This window comes from Schistocerca nitens, chromosome 3 (assembly GCF_023898315.1).
Source record: "Schistocerca nitens isolate TAMUIC-IGC-003100 chromosome 3, iqSchNite1.1, whole genome shotgun sequence".
Lineage (NCBI taxonomy): Eukaryota > Metazoa > Arthropoda > Insecta > Orthoptera > Acrididae > Schistocerca > Schistocerca nitens.
In genome coordinates this window covers 829,013,738-829,036,118 of record NC_064616.1, presented here as the reverse complement: position 1 = coordinate 829,036,118, position 22,381 = coordinate 829,013,738, and the positions used below count along the sequence as shown (strand labels likewise).

At 40.2% G+C, this 22,381-nt stretch overlaps 1 protein-coding gene across 1 annotated transcript in view; it reads right to left on the bottom strand.

Annotated features, from left to right (window-relative positions):
• The window catches only part of LOC126248847 (E3 ubiquitin-protein ligase HERC2), an 851,297-nt gene that overhangs the window by 141,939 nt on the left and 686,977 nt on the right, over positions 1–22,381 (bottom strand). Inside the window, exon 71 of the mRNA XM_049950269.1 lies at positions 8,705–8,882. Coding sequence (XP_049806226.1) covers positions 8,705–8,882 — 178 coding nt within the window. The remainder of the gene's footprint in view (positions 1–8,704; positions 8,883–22,381) is intronic.

Here is a 22,381-nt window from a genome sequence, read left to right as displayed (position 1 = left end):
CCAAGAGTGTTATATGATTCCCTGTAGAAGCTAAATTTTTATTTAATTCCCCAGCAATGCTCAGATAATGATTGTTAAATACTGTTATCAGTATATACTGAGTTATCAGTAGCAGAAATATTTTTATTGTGAACTGACTTTATATCATCAACCTTGTGCTGCTGACCAGACACTTCCTTCAAAACTGACCATATGGTTTTAATTTTATCCTGTGAATGAGCTATTCTCTTTGCATAACACATACTCTTTGATTTTCTAGTAACCTTTTTAAGCACCTTACAATACCGTTTGTAATGGGATACTGCAGCTTGATTGTGACTACTTCTAAAATTTTGATATAATTCCCACTTTGTTCTACAAGATATCCTTATCTCACTAGTCAGCCACCCCAGCTGCCCATTACTGCTAGTACCCCATTTAGTATGTTCTAATGGAAAGCGAGTCTCAAAGAGCATGAGAAATGTATCAAGGAAAGAATTATATTTATCATCTATGTTATTGGCACTATAAACATCCTGCCACTCTTGTTCCTTGACAAGGTTTAAAAAAATCTCTATTGTTGTTGGATTAACTTTCCTACATAGTTTGTAATTACATGTGAGATTTGTTTGAGTTCTAAAGCCTTTTAGTGTTAACATTTGTGCCTCATGGTCTGAAAGGCCATTCCCACTTTTACTAACAGAAAGCCCATCTAGTAATGAAGAATGAATAAAAATATTGTCTATAGCTGTGCTACTGTTCCCCTGGACCCTAATTGGGGGGGGGGGGGGAGGGGGGGGAAACAGTCTGCATCAGATGATACGAATTTAGAAGATCTACCAACACGCTTTTTCTTGCACCATCATACACAAAATTTATATTGAAGTCACTGCATATAACTAACTTCTGGTACTTCCCACAGAGTCAATTAAGAGCCCTCTCTAGCTTGAGCAGAAACACTCTGAAGTCAGAGTTAGGTGACCTATAAACAACAACAATAAGAAGTTGAGTTTCATTGAATTCAACTGCCCCTGCACAACATTCAATTATGCGTTCAGTGCAGTGCTGTGATAGGTCTATGGACTCAAAAGGAATACTGTTTTTTACGTACATAGCCACTCCCCCACCTCACAAGGAAACAGCCAGCTAATCGATATTCTGGTAAAGGAAGTCTCTGAATTGCCAAATTATTTAAGTGATGCTCCAACTTATCTATAATTTCCAAGTCAATATCTGGAAGCAGTTCACTAACTTCATCTCTAATACAAAATTGTTAAGGCTTTCGTGGCCACTTGTTGACAAACTGCCTATTGGCTTCTGTCTCGGGTTCTTCGGCCGACGTTCATCTAATGATTTTTCTGACGTTTCACCAGCACGAGTGGCTGGCATTGTCAAAGCTTCACCCTCCATTGCCGGTGGTGAACTGGAGGCGAGCTCGCGGCCGCAGACTATATGTACCTGGCGCGCCAACGTCCGAGGGCTTCTCCACGGTCATTTCCGGTGCAATTCTCCTCTTGCTACCTGCGACAGTCGTTCGCTGCAGTACGGGCAGCCAGGATCCGTTTACTTTAAGGCTTTCCTCTTTCTTGTTGAAACTGTTCGCGTGTTTTTGGATTTCTACAGCTTCTCTGAACAAGCGCGTGTGATAGTGCTTCTCTACAGCCAGAACTTCCATGTCGGCGAATTTTATTACGTGGTCAGTCTCATTCAGTGCGTGCTCTGCCACGGCCAATTTCTCCACCTGCCCCAACCTGCAATGTCACTTATGCTCTTTGATCCTGGTGTTAATTGATCGTCCAGTCATTCCGACATAAACTTTTCCGCATGTGCATGGTATATGGTATATTCCCGACATTGCAAGTGGGTCTCTTTTCTCCTTCGCCGATCTAAGACACTCTTTGATCTTCCTTGTCGGTTTGAAAATTGTCTTTACGCCGTGTTTGCGCAATATACGGCTGATTCTGTCCGTCACTCTGGGAATGTATGGCAGAAAGGCCGTACCCGACATTTCTTTTTCTGGTTCCTTACTTCGCAGAGTGTTTGGCTCTGTTACACTTCTAATTTAATTTGTGGAGTACCCATTGCTCCGCAGAACAGTTTCCAGGTGTTGCATTTCTCGTTTGAGGTGTTGAGGCTCACATATTCGTCCTGCTCTCGATACGAGCATACTAATCATGCCTCTTTTCTGGCTCGGGTGGTGGTTTGACAGATTGTGCAGGTATCGGTCCGTGTGTGTCGGTTTCCGATACACGCTGTGTCCCAGGTTTTCGCCGTCCCTTGTGACCAGCACATCTAGAAATGGCAGTTTCTTGTCCTTTTCTACTTCCATGGTAAATGTTATGTTGGCATGGAGGCTGTTCAAGTGTCTCAGGAATTCACCGAGCTGTTCTTCACCATGGCTCCACACCACGAAAGTATCATCGACGTACCTGTACCACACCTTAGGTTTGCAAGTCGCCGAGTCCAGTGCCTGTGCTTCGAATTGTTCCATGAAGAAGTTGGCCACCACTGGACTGAGAGGACTACCCATGGCGACACCTTCCAGCTGTTCGTAGAAATCGCCATTCCACGTGAAATAGCTCGTGGTGAGACATGCATGGAAGAGCTTTTTGATGTCTTGCGGGAACATGGAACCGATGTGCTGCAGAGTGTCACTGAGTGGCAATGTCATAAATAACGAAACAACATCAAAACTGACCAGGATGTCGTTTGGCGCAAGTTTCAGTTTCTTCAGCTTCTCAATGAAATGTCCTGAGTCCTTAATGTATGTGTCGGTCTTCCCCACGTGTGGCTGGAGCAGAGAGGCCAAGTGTTTCGCCAGTTTATACGTTGGTGAGCCAGGAGCGCTAACGATCGGTCTCAGTGGAACGTTGTTCTTATGGATCTTGGGTGATCCATACAGCCGAGGTGGTAGGGCTTCTGTGTTGTGCAGGTTTCTCTGTATGTCCGCCGGCAGAGAAGACGCCTTGATTAATCGATTTATATTCCGAGTGATACGCTGCGTCGGATCTGCGCTTAGTTTTCGGTACGTCGTCGGATCTAATAGGTCTCGGATCTTTTGCTCATAATCTTCGGTCTTCATTACGACGGTCGCATTCCCCTTATCGGCAGGCAGTACCAGTATACTCTTGTCGGCACTAAGATTCTTAATGGCTTGTACCTCTTCTTTCTTCAGGTTGCAAGCTGGTGGTTTTGCTCGGCGCAGTATCCTGGCTGTTTCAGTGCGTATTTCCTCTGCCCTTTCACAAGGAAGGGTCCGAATGGTTGCTTCGGTGTTGGCAATGATGTCCTCCATAGGTATAGTTCTCGGGATGATAGCGAAATTCCCTCCTTTTTTAAGAACAGACACTTCCTCTTCGGTCAATTGTCGTTCAGTGAGGTTGACCACTGTGTGTGACATGTCGGGAATCGCCTTGTTGGTCAGCTTCCGGCATCTTTCAAACTTTTTCTTTTGCAGCTCGGTGCAGCGCTCGAGTTCGTTCTGCATGCTCCTGTGAGTGATGCTGTCGATCTTGTCCCAGTCGTCTCGATGCATTCTGCTACTTAGTTGATAGAAAATGTCCAGAAGTTCCTGATCCGTTCTTGCCAAGTTTCTCCGTGTTGTATGTATTCGCTCACGAAGAAAAGCTCGTTCCATTCTGTCGTAGATACGATGTGCTTGGGCGGTGGTGAATAGGCGCGTGCATCTCAAGAACTTTGGTGTAGCACATTCATCTCGGCACCGTGACAGAAAGGCGAGAGAGGACATCAGTCACGCTTTCTTCTTCCGTTGTTGGTCAAGGCGTCGGTACAATCTGCAAATCTCCTCCCCGTAGAGGCGTAATACAAAATTGTTAAGGCTTTCATGGCCACTTGTTGACAAACTGCCTATTGGCTTCTGTCTCGGGTTCTTCGGCCGACGTTCATCTAATGATTTTTCTGACGTTTCGCCAGCACGAGTGGTTGGCATTGTCAAAGCTTCACCCTCCATTGCCGGTGGTGAACTGGAGGCGAGCTCGCGGCCGCAGACTATATGTACCTGGCGCGCCAACGTCTGAGGGCTTCTCCGCGGTCATTTCCGGTGCGATTCTCCTCTTGCTACCTGCAACGGTCGTTCGCTGCGATGGCTCACCTGAAGATGACTGGCAGGTGCCCAGTTGAAATATCGTGCGAAGTATTGAACAACGACTGGCTGCAAGCCCGAAATTTGTTTGAACAGTCAATTCGCCGGGAAATTTTTAAAATTCACAACCAGGAACTAATTACATGTGGGGTCCCACAAGGTCGCAGACTGCGACGGCTCACCTGAAGATGACTGGCAGGTGCCCAGTTGAAATACCGTGCGAAGTATTGAACGACGACCAGATGCAAGCCCGAAATTTGTTTGAACTGTTCCTAGTTGGATGATGCCTGACAACTTAATACATGTCTCTTTCCTAATAACACCCTTTGTTTCCTGTCAGAGATATAACATTTGAACCATTTTGCAGCATTTCCTGTTACACCATAATAAATTGCATTAGTATTGTATTTTATAAAATATTCTTATTTGTTGTGTTTTACTGAATTTTTTGACTTTTTTGCTTTGCAATTTTTAATTTTCATTCAGTTACCCTCCCCTCCCCCCAAACTTTTGTTGTTCCCCCAATTCTTTTTCTTAATTTCATTTCTCTTCTTCTTAATATTTACTTCTCACTCTGTGCTCATAATGTATGGACTGAAGCTGGAAGAGTGCTCAAAAACTTAATATCTTACCTCCTACTAACTTTTATCTGTGTTTGTTGGCAGTACTAAACATTTCACCTTCATAAAGTAAGTACCATGCAGCAATTATGTCTCCTAATTTTATAAATTTGAGAATGGAGAATGAGTCCCTCAGCAGGGTCATGGCTTATTTTATTGCTCATCCTTGTGTGACAGTGCTACCGCACATAGGTGTCAAAATTTGCCATGGCAGAGCAGTACCCAGACCTTCAAGTTATTGATAAAAAGTGTGTGTGTGTGTGTGTGTGTGTGTGTGTGAGAGAGAGAGAGAGAGAGAGAGAGAGAGAGAGAGAGAGAGAGAGAGGAATAGGAATTTTGTCAAGCCTGGTACTCCTTTCCAACAACTTCAAGTGAATAGATCACAGCACTGATAAGTGGCATGAACCAAGTTTTCAAAAATGAAGTAATAGAAGCTACAAGGTTTTTTAATTGACCTTAAATGTTTTAATTAAATGAAGAGTGATTGTAATGGATATTTCTCACAGATGCAAATTCACATAGTTATTATTTGTAGTGAAAGAGACTGGCAGAGCTAATTAACATAATGGTAAAAATTGTCATCTTTTCTTAATACATTGCCAGAAAAAAATTAGTACACCTAGAAAGATGAAGTCAATTTTGATCTGATCATGACATATACTAATCAGGAGATAGTAGGTGTACTAATAATGGTTTCAATGTCATCCACCACCAAATAGAGTTGTGGCATAGCTAAAAGAGCACCATCTATGTCTACCCTGTAACAGGCAATGCTCACAGCCAGAAGGCTCAGTGCAGTGCAAATGTGTGATGTAACCAGGCAATCATGCCACAAGGAGGCACTTGTGCTTCCTGCAGCCAACTGAGCGAGTTGAAAGAGGTCAAATTGTAGCTAGCTGAGTGGCAGGATGGTTTTTTCCGACAATTACCACACGAGTCGGATGTGCTGCATCACATGTGCAACGATGCTGGTATCAGTGGTCACATGAACATTCAGGTTCTGAATGTCCACACAGAACAGAGGCCCACTAGGATCAATGTATTGTAAGGGCAGTAGTGGCAGATCATACAACTACCACAGCACAGATAATAGGGCATATAAGCCCAGTTGTGTCAACACAAACTGTTGCAAACCGGTTATTAGCAGTGGAACTACAGGCAGACACACCTCTAACCTCTTTTCCATTCATATCACAGTGCAACAACATGGAGGGCTCAATCAGTGCCAAGGATCACTTGGAAAATGGAGTGGTGTGCCACAGTCTTCAATGATGATAACAGATTTTGACTGAATGTAAGTGATCATCGTTTCATGTACAATGCAGACCTGCTGAGTACTGTCTCATAAAGTGCATTTGTCTAAGACACACTGGCCCCACCCGAGGCCATAGACCCCACCCAAGGCCTTACGGTCTGGAGTGCGATAAGTTACAACTTTCATTCAACTTTAGTGTTTCTGGAGAGATGCTACCCAGCACTCAGTACGTGCAGAATGTTGTTAGACCTATTCATTTGCCATTCTTGCAACAGGAAGGTGATGTGTTGTTCCAACAGGATAATTTTCGCTCACACACTGCCCGTGAAATTCAGTGTACAACTTCCCTGGCCAGCATGATCTCTGGACTTGTCTCTAGTTGGGCACATGTGGGATGATGGGTCGAGAAGTGACTTAAGCAACTCATCAATCAACAACTCTTACACATCTTCGTGAACAGGTTCCCACACAATGTTCACCTTCTGTACGATCAACTGGATGCCAGAGTCAGCACCTGCACTGTCGATGGAGGCTACACCACGTACTAATATGGGTGTTTCATCATGGGTTGAGATTTGATACCTCTGAACCGCCTGTGCTACTGATCTGCAAATGTAATCATTTCACGAACTCCATATGCACTGTTGCAACAAGAAATCTTGAGTGAATTGGAAACCTCTAAAAGCATGTACTATTTTTTCCAGCTGTGTATTTTGTTTCTCCCAACTGATCTGATAGGGAGAAATATTTTTACTAGAATGAAATGCACCTAAATGGCAAAGGCAAGCCGAATAGAATGTGAAATTAGTATGAAGTATACATTCCTAATCACTTGGAGCTAGTTCTACTCCTATGCTGCCTGTGCCCCTTATCTCTCTCTCTCTCTCTCTCTCTCTCTCACACACACACACACACACACACACCAGAGCTTTTGCACATCTACCGTATCATCAAAAACATCTCATGCTATTATCACAGAGATGTAATAGCATTGTGCACTCTTGCATGTCCTCCATAAAACAACAGTAGATCTTTTCACTATTTCTGAACTAGAAGTTATGGTTTGGTGGAAGAAATTTTGGTCCAGTAACTCATGTTACACAAACTGTACACCACATTCCTCTTTTCACATCACAGAGAATCTCTCTGTGGACTCACGAGGATTTGCAGAATTTCAATATCAGTTGTTCAGCAAATTCACATACTCCAATAAACACAACCACGCATCATCAGAAAAAAAAAAGAACACAACCTCTCCATCATGCACAGGCGGTACTAGTCAGTTGCAGTATCAACATAGAGTGACAGTTGGTCAGTTGATGCACTACCATCACTCTGTAAGGTTCGTTTTGCATTTGTGCACAGCTCTTTGGGAAGATAGTCTGCCTCCATAGCTGAGTGGTCAGCAGGGCCAACAGCTGTGTGGAAAAGACAAGTTTGATTTCTAGTACTGCCAGGGATTTTTGGTTGGTGGCAGGACCGGACAGGTGTGCACTCAGCCTCATGAGTCCAACTGAGTAGCTACTTGAGCAATTAATAGTGATTCCAAGGTTGAGAAACCCAACGACTGCCAGGAGAGTGGTTTGTTGGCCTCTTGAGCCTCCGTATTGCATCCAGTGACGCCACTGGCAGACGATGACATGGTGGTTGATTGGGCCCGACTCACCTGTGTAGAGCCAGAATACAGAACTTTATATCAGTTTGAAGTGCCAAAGGCATAATAATTTTCTCAGACTTCCTTCCGAGGCTGGTCCTAACTCATCTTCTCACCTAAAACTGATATGCCATCCACCATTCTGTTTGAGCCATAGTCCAGGGCATAACAAGGCCTGCCTAACAGAGTGCTTGTTCCTGCACAACCTTGGAGACAGTGATTGAGGATCACTCTCCTGAATGGCTTAATTAATTAAATGCATAGTGGCTGAGCTGAAATATTATGTACTGCTCCTTATGGAGTATTAGAATTGTTTAAACTGTAAATACGGCTACCTTATAAGAGCATCAGTATCTTTAATACACATATGTTTTGGAGCTTTTATTTGGATACAGCTACAGTATCAACTGGTTGTTTTCCCCCTTTAATATTTAGATAAAATCAGTGTTTTTTCCTACAAGGTTACAGCTATTCATAAAAAATCTGAAACACAGTTATAAATGTTAATTTAAAATTCTTCTTTCCAATTTATTGTAAGATGATGCACATAATCCACAGGGGTTAGCAGTATCATCAAATGTACATCACTTTTTACAACTATGTTATAGTCCCTGCGAGTAGTCTTAATACATATAAAAAATATAAGTGGTAAAAAGTCAAATCTAAGAGAAATGAAAACAACACAGAAAGTGGAATTACAGTAACAAATGGTTGAGAGTAGCTTGCCAACAGATCTGCAAATCTGTGGTGACAAAACCACTTGGAAAGAAAGGAAAATCAGGCTGCATGATGTTGAAAGCACAAAAATGCTAGTATGTGTAGAAGGTAAAATAATTTAAAATAATTTGAAAGTTTGGAAATGATTTCAATAAAATCCTTCTGTGTGTGTAACCACATCATATATAATAAAACTACTAATGTCTTGAATGCTATTACAGGCAACATTCATTACCTTTATTAAGTCTGCCTGCAATAGCAACCAAAACATTGGTACTTTTATTGTATATGAGATGGTCACATATACAGAAAAATTTTCTTGATGTAGACTCTGGCCACAAAAGTCTAAGCTCTTACATTTGAAAATTATGTCTTACCAATTTTGGTTTTAGCTGGTCTTCACTGTCTCCATGACCCAAGCGACCATAACGGCCCTTCCCCCACGTGTACACTTCACGACGACTTGTTATAGCAGCAGAGTGAGCCCCACCGCATGCTATATCTACTATTTCCTTCCCTCTCAAGGCTTCAACCACTCTTGGTCGATCACATGAGCTGAGGAAAGACAAATGAAAATACAAATCACATGATTACAGCTACAACAATAGTGCCAAAGACAGTATAGTTTCAGACTTGTCTTTAAGTTTCACAAACGTGCATTTGGCTTTCTGGTTGGAGCTGCCGGAGATAGTGTCGCGTGAATGAGGTATGCTTGTTTGTGTGAATGTGCACGTTTCCTTTTCTGAAGAAAGCTTTGGCTGAAAACTAAATCTGTAACAGCCTTTTCGTTGCACCTACGCAACTCAGAGTGTCATCTTTATGGTGAGTAGCAATCTATCCTTCTCCTAATATTGTTGATACTCCAACCTGGACTTCACATTGTTTGAAGTTTTAACACAAAAATCTGTAAACTTAAATTTACCAACTTATGCTAAATATTTATCAATTAATGTCTTTTACAATGATATACACTTATTTGATTGAAATGTTATCTCTGAACTTTCTCTTGGTGCACTTGGCGGGAAGTTGTGGGGTAAAGGAGGCAAGCTGTGTATGTGATGCAGCAGAAGGCAGACATTGTAGCTGGGATTGATAGCTGAAGGAAGCAAATAAATGTTACATTTTGTTATGCCAGTGCCTGAAGTGTTAAATATTGTGAAGTTACAAAAGGAGCATCAGCTGTGCTTTGTGCCAAAGTGGGCAGGAGCAGGGGGTCACAGAGCCGAGCACAAACTGCTTCTTGGGGCACTAAGCTGAGATAGGTGCCAGAGGCACCAAACTGTAAGATTTCTATACAGGACCCATAATAATTAGTAGCGGCTGCTTGGGGCACTAAGCTGAGAGGGTCACCAGAGGCCCCAAGCACAAGTTCTGTATAGTGAGCATATTCCTATTAGTAGCAAAAACAGACATGGGTGAAATGTATGAGGGAAAAGTAGGGGTGGTGGGGATGGGGCAGGGGCGTGCAAAAGTGCTCTCGAACTGGCCCTTGTCTTTCACATGCCATCTGAGGGCATTAGTAGTTTTGTAGGTAGTGATGCATCACACTTTCAGATCCTAGCATCAGCAGATGTTCTTCATACAAAGTAGATCTTTGGATCTGCCAATATATATATCTAGACAATGATGCCAACTTCAAGATAATCAGCTAAGTAAAAAGTTATTGCAACTCCATTCAGAACAATGGCAAAGGTCCATTAGATGGCTAAGTCACTGCACAGACGGTGCTAAATTGGTATATTACATGTGGATGTGTCATGCTTCAGATAATAATATTGTATGAAGAAATATTAATCACTGATGTATTTTTCATGTAAGCTAGAAATGAAAAAAATTATAATGAATCCAAAAGTCAACAAACTGGACACAAATGGAAAAGCAACTAAGACCTGTGAACAATACGAATGGGGAACATAGAGGACATAACTACACACACTAAAGTGAAAGTTCCATACATCATTTCAGAATTTTTGGCTCTGAGCACTATGCGACTTAACTTCTGAGGTCATCAGTCGCCTAGAACTTAGAGCTAATTAACCCTAACTAGCCTAAGGACATCACACACATCCATGCCCGAGGCAGGATTCGAACCTGCGACCGTAGCGGTCACTCGGTTCCAGACTGTAGCGCACACAACCGCACGGCCACTCCGGCCAGCTCAGTTTTTTTCTTCATGTTGTCAGAGTAGGAACAGTGATAGAAAATTTACTGGTTGTGACTTTCTTTTGCATGTGAAACAAATGTTTTGTAGTGGTTCATTATTATTCAAACTTTGAAAATGGTATTAAAAAGAGACTCAACTGTTTCAGTCCCATCTTGCTCGAGGACAATGATTCAAGGTTAGTATTTAAAAATCACAGTATGGAAAATTCTGTAGACCCTGTAAAGAAACCATAACTAGAATAGCTTATGAGATATCAAAATTAATAGCCAGCATGGGAAAAAAAAGGAAGGAATGAGTTAAAATGGCTAGAAACAATGATGCTTTCAGGAAAAACCGAATAATATAATTCATGCTATTAAAAATGAAATAAGTGATCAATTTGAAACCGCAAATTCCACAATTGCAGAATTAGATGACAACAGTCACAAGCACAGTATCCAGTGTCCAGCCGGTTGGTCAAAAAGTAACTGATTTGGAAGTTAGTTTGCGAGGTGAAATTTCAGAAATTGAATCTAATACATGTACAAAAGTTGTATCTGTCAACAACAATTAAAGGTAAAATTTTGTAATATAAATGAAAAAGTTGTTAGTGTTGAAAAGACTATTTGTGAAAAGGCAAATGATTGTATGAATGTCATAATTGGAAAATAATTTGCTGGATATTCAAAAACAATCACAGAATTTGCATGAAAGTGTAGCTGCGAAAACATTTTTTAAAACAGGTTCTAATTTTTTTGATTCTCATGTGCAACTTGAAATTTAAAAAAATGTCCAACCTGCCTAAATGATATTTACTCATCAAAATAATATTTATCTTATTTCATAAATCAGTTTTCATATTAAAGGATACAAGTACATACATACACCACTGTATGGACATGATGAATGCAAGTCACAGCAATGTATTTGTAGAATCGTGGGCTTACACATGCAACCCACATCACATCCGAGTTACCCGGGCAATTGGCGGTCTTACAATCGACACTCAAGAACTGCCATACTACACGCAACCACCAGATGGCTACTGAAGTGCTAGCAGAGGCCGCTGGCCCCATGGACTTCTTTCCAACATTGGCCGTCTGGCAGGAAGCGAGACCAACTGTATCATGGAGCCGAGGGCTGTACTTAGGCTAGTGCATGGGCCCTGGGTAGAAAGTTCACTTTGAGTGGGCTTCGTGGGTCAGGCAACAGATGCTTATGCATTTCTTCAATAAGGAGCTCACTCCGGAGCCATAGGTAAACTGTCACTGTCATCCAAATTAGCCTTCTCATGCCAGATTTTGTAATGTGGCCATCCATAACAAGTCACAGCTCCAATGCAGTGACTGACCAGTGGACTTGTATTAGTTCAGTATTTTTCTTTATCCAGCTTCACTGGAATTACAAAATTTTCTCATTGTGAACACTGACTCTTACTGGTCTCTTCCAGACTTTGTTTCTGCACTAAATGTGCCACAAACTGTTAATTAGGCTTTGTAGGCTTTGTTTCTACATTAAGTGAGCAAAGGACTTTAAATTAAAACTTTGTTCCTCCATTATCAGGCCTTCTGCATGAACTATTGTTTTGTGTTTCAATAAAAAGAGTTTGTCCCATCACCTGGACATCTGACTGAAGAAATGTTTTGTGTTCAAACAAGAAGATTTTATTTTGTTCATGACTATTTTTAGTCTAGTTTCCATTAAGGAAAATTGTGTTCTCTTCATTCAAATACACTGGGTGTGATTTCATACACGGGCCTACGACAGATACTTCAACATTGGCTGTCAAATAATCATTACTGTTCACTAATGTTAATTTTATATGAACAATTTTAGGCGTACTTTGTCTTTGATATATACACATATCCTTTAAAATAAGCTCTTGTTTATAAGACTTCATAAATGTTATTTCAACAAATATGTGTCATTTAGGCAGATCAGACATTTTTTGAGATTTGAAATTATAGTTGAAAATGGCTATAAGGCCAAAATTATGATTGTGTGAAATAAATGAATACAAATTTAAAGTTAAATGGTGGGAATTTCTCTCAAAAAGTGCTACATGACTGTCGTCCCCCATGAAGGAAAAATCATTAACAGATTGTACTGTTTTGTCTAATACACCAGTGAAAAGTTTTCCTTATGATGGCAGTTTGCATCCTTTTGATTTGTTATAATACAGTAAAGACAATTTCATTCCAAACCTGACTGACAAAATTAAATGTGTGAAAATATGTTTAGATGGGGAGGCACTACCTAGGCCATATCAGACTTGTACACAAGATTTAACTTATCAAGAATTTCAAAGGAATCCCCTTAAAAAATTTTGGTCAGAGCCAGAACAGGCTAGAATTAAAACTGAATGCCTCAGTGGGCCTAGTTACTGGGATCATACAGAGGTTATGGAAGAATTTTGTAAAAATCAATTAAAGATACTTGTTCATTTGAACCAACCTTTGGACAAATCAAACAATCAATGCACTGAAGTTGAATTTACCTGAGAATGTTCAGTGGGGGTTGGTATATGGGCTCGATGCATCAGTTGAACTGTTCTTCATATATGTAGGTAAGCTGGATAAAGCTTTTGGGGGCAAAAAAAACACAACAACAACAACAACAACAAATGGGGTTTTCATCCAATTCTTTTTATATAGGAGCGTTACAATGGAAACTGGGGGAATAATAACTATAATGGGAGAAATGAAGGGAATAGCCACAGAAATCAAGAAAGGGGACCACCAAGAGATTGTGATAAAAAGTAGACACAACAGAACAAGCAATATGAACAAAATAATGTAAACTGGAATTATAAACATCCACCTCAGCATTTCAGTCAGAGAGCAATTAATGAGCTGATGAATTAACCATCACATCATTGAGGTCTAGAATGTGAGAGCAAAAATTAATTAGTTTAATTCATGGACCAATAATGGTGACAGATATCCAATGCAAATTGGTTGCTACAAAGGAGGGGCAAATACACAAATTAATAAAATTTGAGCGGATCAAGGATATTGGGGTAATTTATGGAAACACAGAGCTAAAGGACAGAACAAAATAAAGAAAAAGATCTTAATTATGAATTACAGGAAGGTAACCTAGAAAACTTTTACAGTATTGATAAGGGAAAATTTTTTAATGAGGATGGTGACGATAATTTAAATATTTATGATATGTTCTCTCAAACTGAAGAGGTAGTGGGGCACGAGCAGAGTGAGAAACCTATAGTAGATGAAGATGCAGGCAGTACTTCCTGGATAAAGCTGACTCATCATGCTAAACTATGACTGACTGCTATTCACCTGGACTCTGCTACGGGTTCTCTAGCCTGCCGAAGAAGACCTGGGAATGGACTGTTCAATGCTTAACTTTAAGTATACGCAGCCATGCTGTTTCATTTACTAATTGCTAGCTTTTTCACATCAGCTACACTGATATGTCCTAATTCAGGTACTGTTGCATATCGTCTTCACTGTATTTGTGAGTCCTTTGTGTTTACTAGTTATGCAAGTGTGTCTAACTAACACCTGCATGCATCACATATCTGAACTGTTGTAACTCAGGATAAAGAATCTTATTTCTTTCAAGAGTAATCCTTTGTACTTTGTTAAAATAAAGAAGTTGTTTATTTTATTATTGCATTTTTGTAATTCTTCACACATTCTACAAATCCTGTGATAGTTGTGGCAAAATATTATGAAGGTGTCGCACTTGTTCTATCCAGACATCTGAAAAATTTATTGACAGAGAAAATGAGCATCCTGAAGATGTAAATCAGTTATTGCATACGTGTGAGTTTATTAAACTGATGACAAGTTTAGATTTAACTTCTGGATTTCATCAGATTCCACTGGCTCCAAAATCTTAGAAAAACATAACACTTTTGTAGAATGGTAAATGCTGCAGGTATTGCATTCTACCCTTTGGTTTAAATGTTTCTGTAGCCAAGTTTGTCAGAGCTTTCGATCTGGTTTTAGGTCACGATTTGTCTTCTAAATTAACCACAAATGTTATAATATTTTGCGTTGCAGTCATAGTTTGGATGCCAATTACTTATTATTAAAAGAAATCGTTGATAAATTGAAATCAGGACGGATGATCTTAAAATCTGAAAAAAGTAAATTTGTGGTTAATGATATGAAATTTCTGCAACTTTGCATTCTTGAGAAAGGTATATTGCAAGATTTTGGTAAAACTGAAGCCACAGCTGAGTTTCCATAACCCAAAAATCAAAAACAATTGAAATCCTTTTTTGGAATACGTGGATATTATAGAAGTACATTAGCAGTCTGTTCTGACTGCAAGAGCACAAGTGAACACAACACTTTATTACTTCAAGTATTTGATACAGAGAATACACTTGCCACAGAGTGGCTGCCCTACTAGTCCTAGTCACATCGGTTGGAGTAAACATCAGACTGTGCATGAGTCTGGCCGGGCCCAACTCTGTAACTCATCAGCTGGCTGGCAGAATGCAGTACAGGGAGGCTGCACCTGCATCTGAGAGTGGGGGGCCTCTTTGGTGCTGGCATCTTGGGATATCTGTGGCGTGCTGTACAGCTGCATACCCGGATTGCAGTTCTGGAATCTTACACGAGTCACTACATAGTCAGAGTATGATTGCACAATATTCATGTAATTTACTGAAAAAGAATACCATCTGATAATGGGACAAAGAGTGCCAAGAAGGTTTTTATTCTATAAACAGTTCCATTTTAGGAGGATTTCAGGTTCCCTCCTGTATTCAAACTCCGTCTGTGACTCAGAGGAGTCAAGACATTTCAATTCTAGCAAAAGTGAACTTCAATCATGGAAACACATTGGTTTAAGAAGGTGCTGTGTTTCCTGAACTCTGCTTTGCTTTTATCAAGAGTATACCACAATTTACAAGATTTCCACCATGGATAAACTGTTAGACATTTGAGCACTCACTGGATCTATCTTGGCTTGGAATACTTACACCAGTGGCATTATATTTGAGCAGCAAAGTTTTGTTGGGAAGTGTGGTCAGACTCAGGAACAGTTACAACAGCTTTTTACAAATTGTGAGTGAGACTTTATGTCTGTTTCATAAACTGGCTGCTGCTGAAGTGACAGACACGATCAGCACCATGGATAAAACTATTACTATTAAGTGAACAGAAATAATTTAAACAAGCTTTTTATGTCCCCTAATGATTTTGTTATACATTAACACAATTGAAATTATGTTAAAACAGTATTGTTTTATTCATGTCAATTCATGTGCAACTATTGGTCTGTTATTCTATGCAGATAACAGACAAATACAAAATAGAAAATACATAAATAAATAAATGTCTCATTTGTGAAAACCAATTCCAGCTACATAAATTTAATCAGAATATAGCCAGAAGATCTGCTAGAACATTATAAAAATGAGATCATCATGAAGGAAATTATTTTGCAGCAGTATGCATTTGGCTCTAGATTAAAACATGACAACCAAAATTCAGATTAAATACAATTGCATATTTACAGTCCCCTCTCCAGGAATAGATGAAGTTTTCAACAGGGAGTCAAAACCCACAATGCAATTATTCAGATGTGCAGATATTTATTTTGTAGTTAGTGATTCATTATGCTTTCAGAATTCTAGAATCAGTGGATGTTCTTCATACAAAACAGACATAATTGTGCCTCTGTATGAAGGCAACAAAGCAGACTTCAAGACAATCAGCTAAGTAAAAACTTATATTTTAGTTAAGTGAATATACTCCCATTCAGAACAGTGACAAACATCCATTCCATGGACAAGCTCAATCAGCTAAGTAAAAAGTTATATTTTAGTTAAGTGAATATACTCCCATTCAGAACAGTGACAAACATCCATTCCATGGACAAGCTAACGTATAAAACAGTATTGAATCTGTAACCATATTATGAAAAGGAAAGTTGCTGAGTTGCAGATAGGAACAACAAAAATATTGACACAACTAAAGCTTTCAGCCAGTAAGGCCTTCGTCAAAAATAGATGACAGGTGCCTGAGACAGCAGTCATGTGTGTGAGTTGTGTTTGCATTAGTGTGTGTAACAAAGGCCTTACAGGCCGAAAGCTTTACTCCTGTTGTTGTGCCTATCTGTGACTCAGTATCTCCACTATACGGTGAGTGGCAACTTCCCTTTTCATTATACTGTTAAATTCCATCCTGGATTTTCCATTGTTTGATTTAGTACTGAATCTATATATTACAATGGATATTAATTTCTGGAGGAGAATGTTTTGTTGTAGGATTTAGTTCTCCTCCTGGACTGATTCATATACATTTCTAACTTGAAGTGGATGTTACGTTTTACCTCTGTGCTGTAATAATTAATTTGTGTAGTGGTGTTCCAGAACCTAATTATGACAGAGGTGTCCACCCATGCACAGCGGCACAGTCATATGGATATCAAACTGATATACATCAGTTGTGCAGTCGCTAGGTATGACAGAGAAAACATGACTGCCCATATTCAATGGTGCAGTTGTACAGGTTATTAGACCTATGTAAGACTCACTAGGAACCAGGTACAAGGAACCGGCAAAGCCAATCAAGGACAGACAGCCACTGAGAGGATATACTTCAGTAGAAATGTAGTGGATCATACTGAAGAGTTACTTTAATGTGGGACTTGAGTTTCTCCTGGCATACACAATGTTCAAGTAACTAATGGGAATGCAGACAGGTGATGTCATCAACAACCCACAATATTTTGACAGGAGCATATCCCGCCATTTTGAAGACATAACTGCAGCAAGTAAGCACTGTGCAGAGAAATTCCAGAAAGATAACACTGATACACACTGTAAGCATTAGTGCCATCACAAATCAAAGATGACTGATGATAGAAATTATGAATGGTGAAATTAATAATAAATAATGCATGAGATAGCATTAAGCCTGTCTTCCTGTTCTTTGACAGGGGAAAGAGCAGGATTCCATATAGAATTTAAACAAATACCATCATCTCTATTTATAAGGTTACTTGCTAATTTAATTTCAACAGTTTCCTTAAGGGGGGCAGGACGTTAAACGGGCCGTCTTGGAGCAGGAGAGACACCACAGGACTTTTTAATTCCCAGTGTCTATACTTTTACGAATAAATTCATAAAACTTTGTCAGCATGACCAGTAATGATTCAGGATTCACACTCATAGCAGTGGAAGTTCAAAAACATAACAAAATTAATGTTGTTTTAAATGTGAAAGATCATCATTTTTCCACTTACTATTGGCTGCGTTTGTTGCTGTAGGTACATGTTTCTTCGTAAGTAAGAGAAATTCTTCGATTAATTTTGCACAGCATACAAACCATACTTACAGGTGTATAAAACTCTAGAAATTATTTAATTTATAAAAAAATGACGGTGCTGTTACATTTTAAACTTCATGTTTAGAAAAAACTAAAATTTTATAGTTAATTATCTCAATTTTTACCACAGTTTTCAATAGATTTGAAAATTCTAGAGTTTCATACACCAGTAAGTACGGCTTCTATGCTGTGCAAAATTCATCGAAGAATCTCCATTACTTATGAAGAAAAGTGTACCTATAGCAACAAATGCAGCCTAGGATAAGTGAAAAAAGGTCAAATTTCAAATGAAAAAAAAACACTTATATTTTTGAACTTCCACTGAATCCTTTCTGGTCATTTTGAAAAAGTTTTATGAATTTATTCGTAAAAGTATAGACAGTGGAAATTAAAATGTCCTCTGGTGCCTCTCCTGGTCCAAGTCGTCCCATTTGATGTCCTACCCCCCTTAATAAAACTATCCCAACAGCTGAAAGTAGATGCCACAATCTTGAATTGTTATATTCCATTGGATGAGTGGTGCCAAGACAACATCCTGTAACTGCAGATCTGCTCAGCTGTTGTAAATATGCGTGCCACTTGTGCTCAGTACACTGGTCCTCCACAGTCCTGACAGTCTGACCAATATATGACATGCCACAACTGCAAGTAATATGGTACACACCTGCCTTACACAAACCAAGATCATCCTTTATGGAACCTAAAAGGACAAGGACTCTGATCTGGTCGAAAAACACACTTCATGTCATATTTCTGCAAAATACGAGGTTTCCCGTTCGAAAGGCTCCCTGTTTAAGGCAAAAAGGTTGTAGGATTTGGTGCCAGTTCGGTATTATCATCACTCACCTGCTGCACAGTTAATATGTCTTTCACTATACCCATTCAGATGGAAGGTGACTTCAAGATGTGCCAACTCAGCTGACAAAGTATCAGGGTCCGAGATGACATGGGCTGTGTGAACCAATGTACAAAGTACCCCTTCACACTGAGCTGTATAGTGACAACGATCAGGCAGCAGATACAAATCAGTGTGAGTAGGCTTCTTATAAATGGCATGCCCCAACGTACCATCACTCTTCCACCTGACCAACACTTCAAGGAAGGGAAGACAGCCATCCTTTTCCACCTCCACTGTCGAACAAATATTTGCGTGGGCTGAATGCAGGTGTTCTAAAAAGTCATTCAAATTCTCATGCCTTGTGGCCAAACAACAAAAGTATTGCCCATGTATCTGGAAAAAAAAATCACACAGGATTTAAAACTGCCACCACTAAGGCATGTTCCTCAAAGTCTTTCATAAACAAATTAGCAAGAATAGATGACAACAGGCTTCCCGTCGCAACTGAATCTGTCTGCTTGTAATACAGGTCATTGAATAAAAAGTAAGTGGAAGTCAAGACATGTGAAAATAGGTTCGTTAATTCAGTATCAAACCTAACCCCAATCAACCATAACAAATTAGACAGAGGAAGTTGAGTGAAGAGCGAGACTCCATCAAAACTTACTAGAATATCAGAGTAATTCAATCGCATTCCCTCTAATTGACATAAGGAATCTGCCGAGTTCTTAATGTGGTGCTCAGACCAACCAACAGAGTAGCAAGGTCTTTTGCTATACAACATGTTGGAGCACCAATGTTACTCACAATTGAACAGAGAGGAGCCCATTCCATGTGGACCTTAAGGAGGCCATATAACCTACGGGAAACTGCACAATAAGAGTTAAGACCCTTGACTCTCTCCTGTGACAAGGAACTTTTCTTCAGGGAGTTGTTAGTCTTTCTCTCAACAAATTTGTGGAGTCAGCATCAATCCTGCGATATGCTGAATCAGACAGGAAACACTACATCTGCACTGCACTGCTGACAACAGCCAAGCAAATCTGCCATCGCAGGACATTGTCTTGGTACTTGTGATCCTATGGAATATAATAACACGGAGATTTTGGCATGCACTTCGAACTATATGGATAGTGTTATTAAGGAAGCTGTTGATATTAAATTAGCAAGTTACCTTATAAATAGAGATGGTGATTTTTGTTTAAATTCTGCATGGAATCCTCCTCTCTCTCTCTCTCTCTCTCTCTCTCTCTCTCTCTCTCTCTCTCTCACCCCCCCCCCTTCCTCCTCACCCCTTGTCAAGAAACAGAGGGGCAGAGGTAATGCTATTTCACCCATTGATTACTAATTTCACTATCAATAACTTCTGATGTAAGTCATCTTTGGTTTGTGATGGCACTAATGTTTACGAAGAGTGTGTGTGTGTGTGTGTGTGTGTGTGTGTGTGTGTGTGTGTGTTTTTTTTTGGAACTTATGAGCACTCAATGATGAGGTTATCAGTGCCCTTGCACTCATTAAAACAAATGAATATGAATTAAATCTCTAGACTTGTTGCATAAAGCGAGAAGGAAAGCTATAAAATGACACTCATTCACTTACTCCCACCTCACTCGAGTTGAGTCACACAATTACTCTATCTCACATGCCTAAAGACAACTGAGAATTTATGGAAGAATTAAAACAGATATAAAACCACAGAAGAGCTAAAAGGAAGGCACAGAGAAATGTAACTGGCTAACAGTTTACATAAAACATGGGGGAGTCAGTCACCCTGATAACACACAAAAAGTATCTCCCTGAAATTTTTCGAAACAAGTTCGACACATCAAAAACCAAAAACCTTAAAAGCCATACCACATTAATTTGAATGACATAAAAAAACAGGGCAGATCTAATGGCAAATCTGTACTTGCCCTCTCGTCCAGATATAAAACACAGTCTAGTAAAATGTGGTGCACAGTGTTCTGTTCGCCACAAGCACTACACATTGGAGGGTTATCGCGCATGAGTAAGCAGAGGGCTGTGGCTTATGCGAAGATGATTAAGGAGGACCTCATCCTGCCTTTGTGGTATTTCACGGCGACATGGTGGACTTTAAAAGACACAGCCACCTAGAGCCTCTCGTGTTCCCATTGACGCATGACTTTGTACTTCAACTGCGAGGTGACAGCAAGCAGGGGGATGGCACACTGAAATAACTGAGAAATACAAAATGCTTCCCTGGCTGCAATATCTGCCATTTCATTCCCCACAACACCGATCTGCCCTGGTACCCAGCAACTTTTTCCCCAGTCATTGTAGTTGAAGCAGGTCATCCTGGATATTCTGGACTACTTTATCTGCTGGGTACAAGAATTGGAGAGAGTGAAGGGCACTCATAGAATCGAAACAGACAACAAATTTAGCACTGGAAGCACATCTCATCTGTTCCTGTGCCTGCAAGATTGTATATAATTCCACGTTGAAGATATTAAAGTCTACAGGCAGTTGGATGGGAACATGATCAGGGAAAACAACAGAGCAACCAACAGAGTTCCATCGTTTTGGCCCATCCATAAAGACAGCTGTAGAGTGATTGTGCTCAGTTCAAATGTTATAAAATAATGTATTACAAACATATGCAGGAGTGCAAGCTCTCCTGTACTGCACCAAATCTAAAATTACCCTGGGCTTCTGCAGTAACGAGGGCAGCAGATGGTTAAAAACCCTGGAATTGATGTTGTACTTGCTTCACAAGTGATTCCAACACATGCCATACATGGACTGCAAAGGGTCTTGTTGCTCGTGTACAGCTGGAGAAAAGGCATCCCAGAGGCAGACAAGCAACAGTACGGTATGCAACTGAATTCGGAGCTGTGAGGAACTTACATGCCTGATGCACCATGAGGAGTTACCATCAGATTGTAAGAGTTGGTTCACCAGCCTCAGCATAGAGATTGGGTATGGAGCTGGTCCTATAAGCAACCGTGGCCAGCCTGATCCCCTCATGATGGGCAGCGTCAATGATCTTCAAATAAGAAGGTCTCATAGATCCATAAACAGTACATCCATAGTCTAGCCACAAATGTATGAAAGCCCTATAAAACTGGAGCTGACGTGCCCTGTCCACTCCCCCAAGACATGTCATGTGATAAGGCACTTTATGAAGTTCAGTGCCTTCAGGGATCCAGTTTTCAGATCTCGTAGGTGTTGCAACCACAACAATTTGGAGTAAAAAATGGGGCCAGAAACCTCACTGAGTTTCTAAAATGTAGAATGGTGTCCCTCATATGCAAGTCTGGTAAATTAAAAATACAATGAGAATGATTACAATGAATACACACAGTCTTCTCTGCAGAAAACTGAAAACCCATCTTTGCAGCCAACTCCTCTAACCACTGCATGGCAAGTTGGACTGATGGGTCTCTGTTGCAGCACTGGAGGAGGAGGAACGGAAAACAGCACGATCATCCACTAATAAGGAGCACCATACAGGACTGCATACCATAGACATGATATTGCTTATGGCTATGGCACACAGGGTAACATTTAAAACACTGCCCAGTGCAACATTATTCTCCTGCTCAAAATGATCCTACAGCATGTCAACAACTTGGGACTTAAAAAAGCACTTAGACAGGAAAGACCTTATGAAGATGGGGAGCTGTCCACAAAGGCCCTATTGATAGAGTTGCTCGAGAATACTGTGTCCCCAAGTAGTGTCACATGCCTTGCTGATGTCAAAGAATATAATGAGACAAGTGACATTTCTGTACAAAAT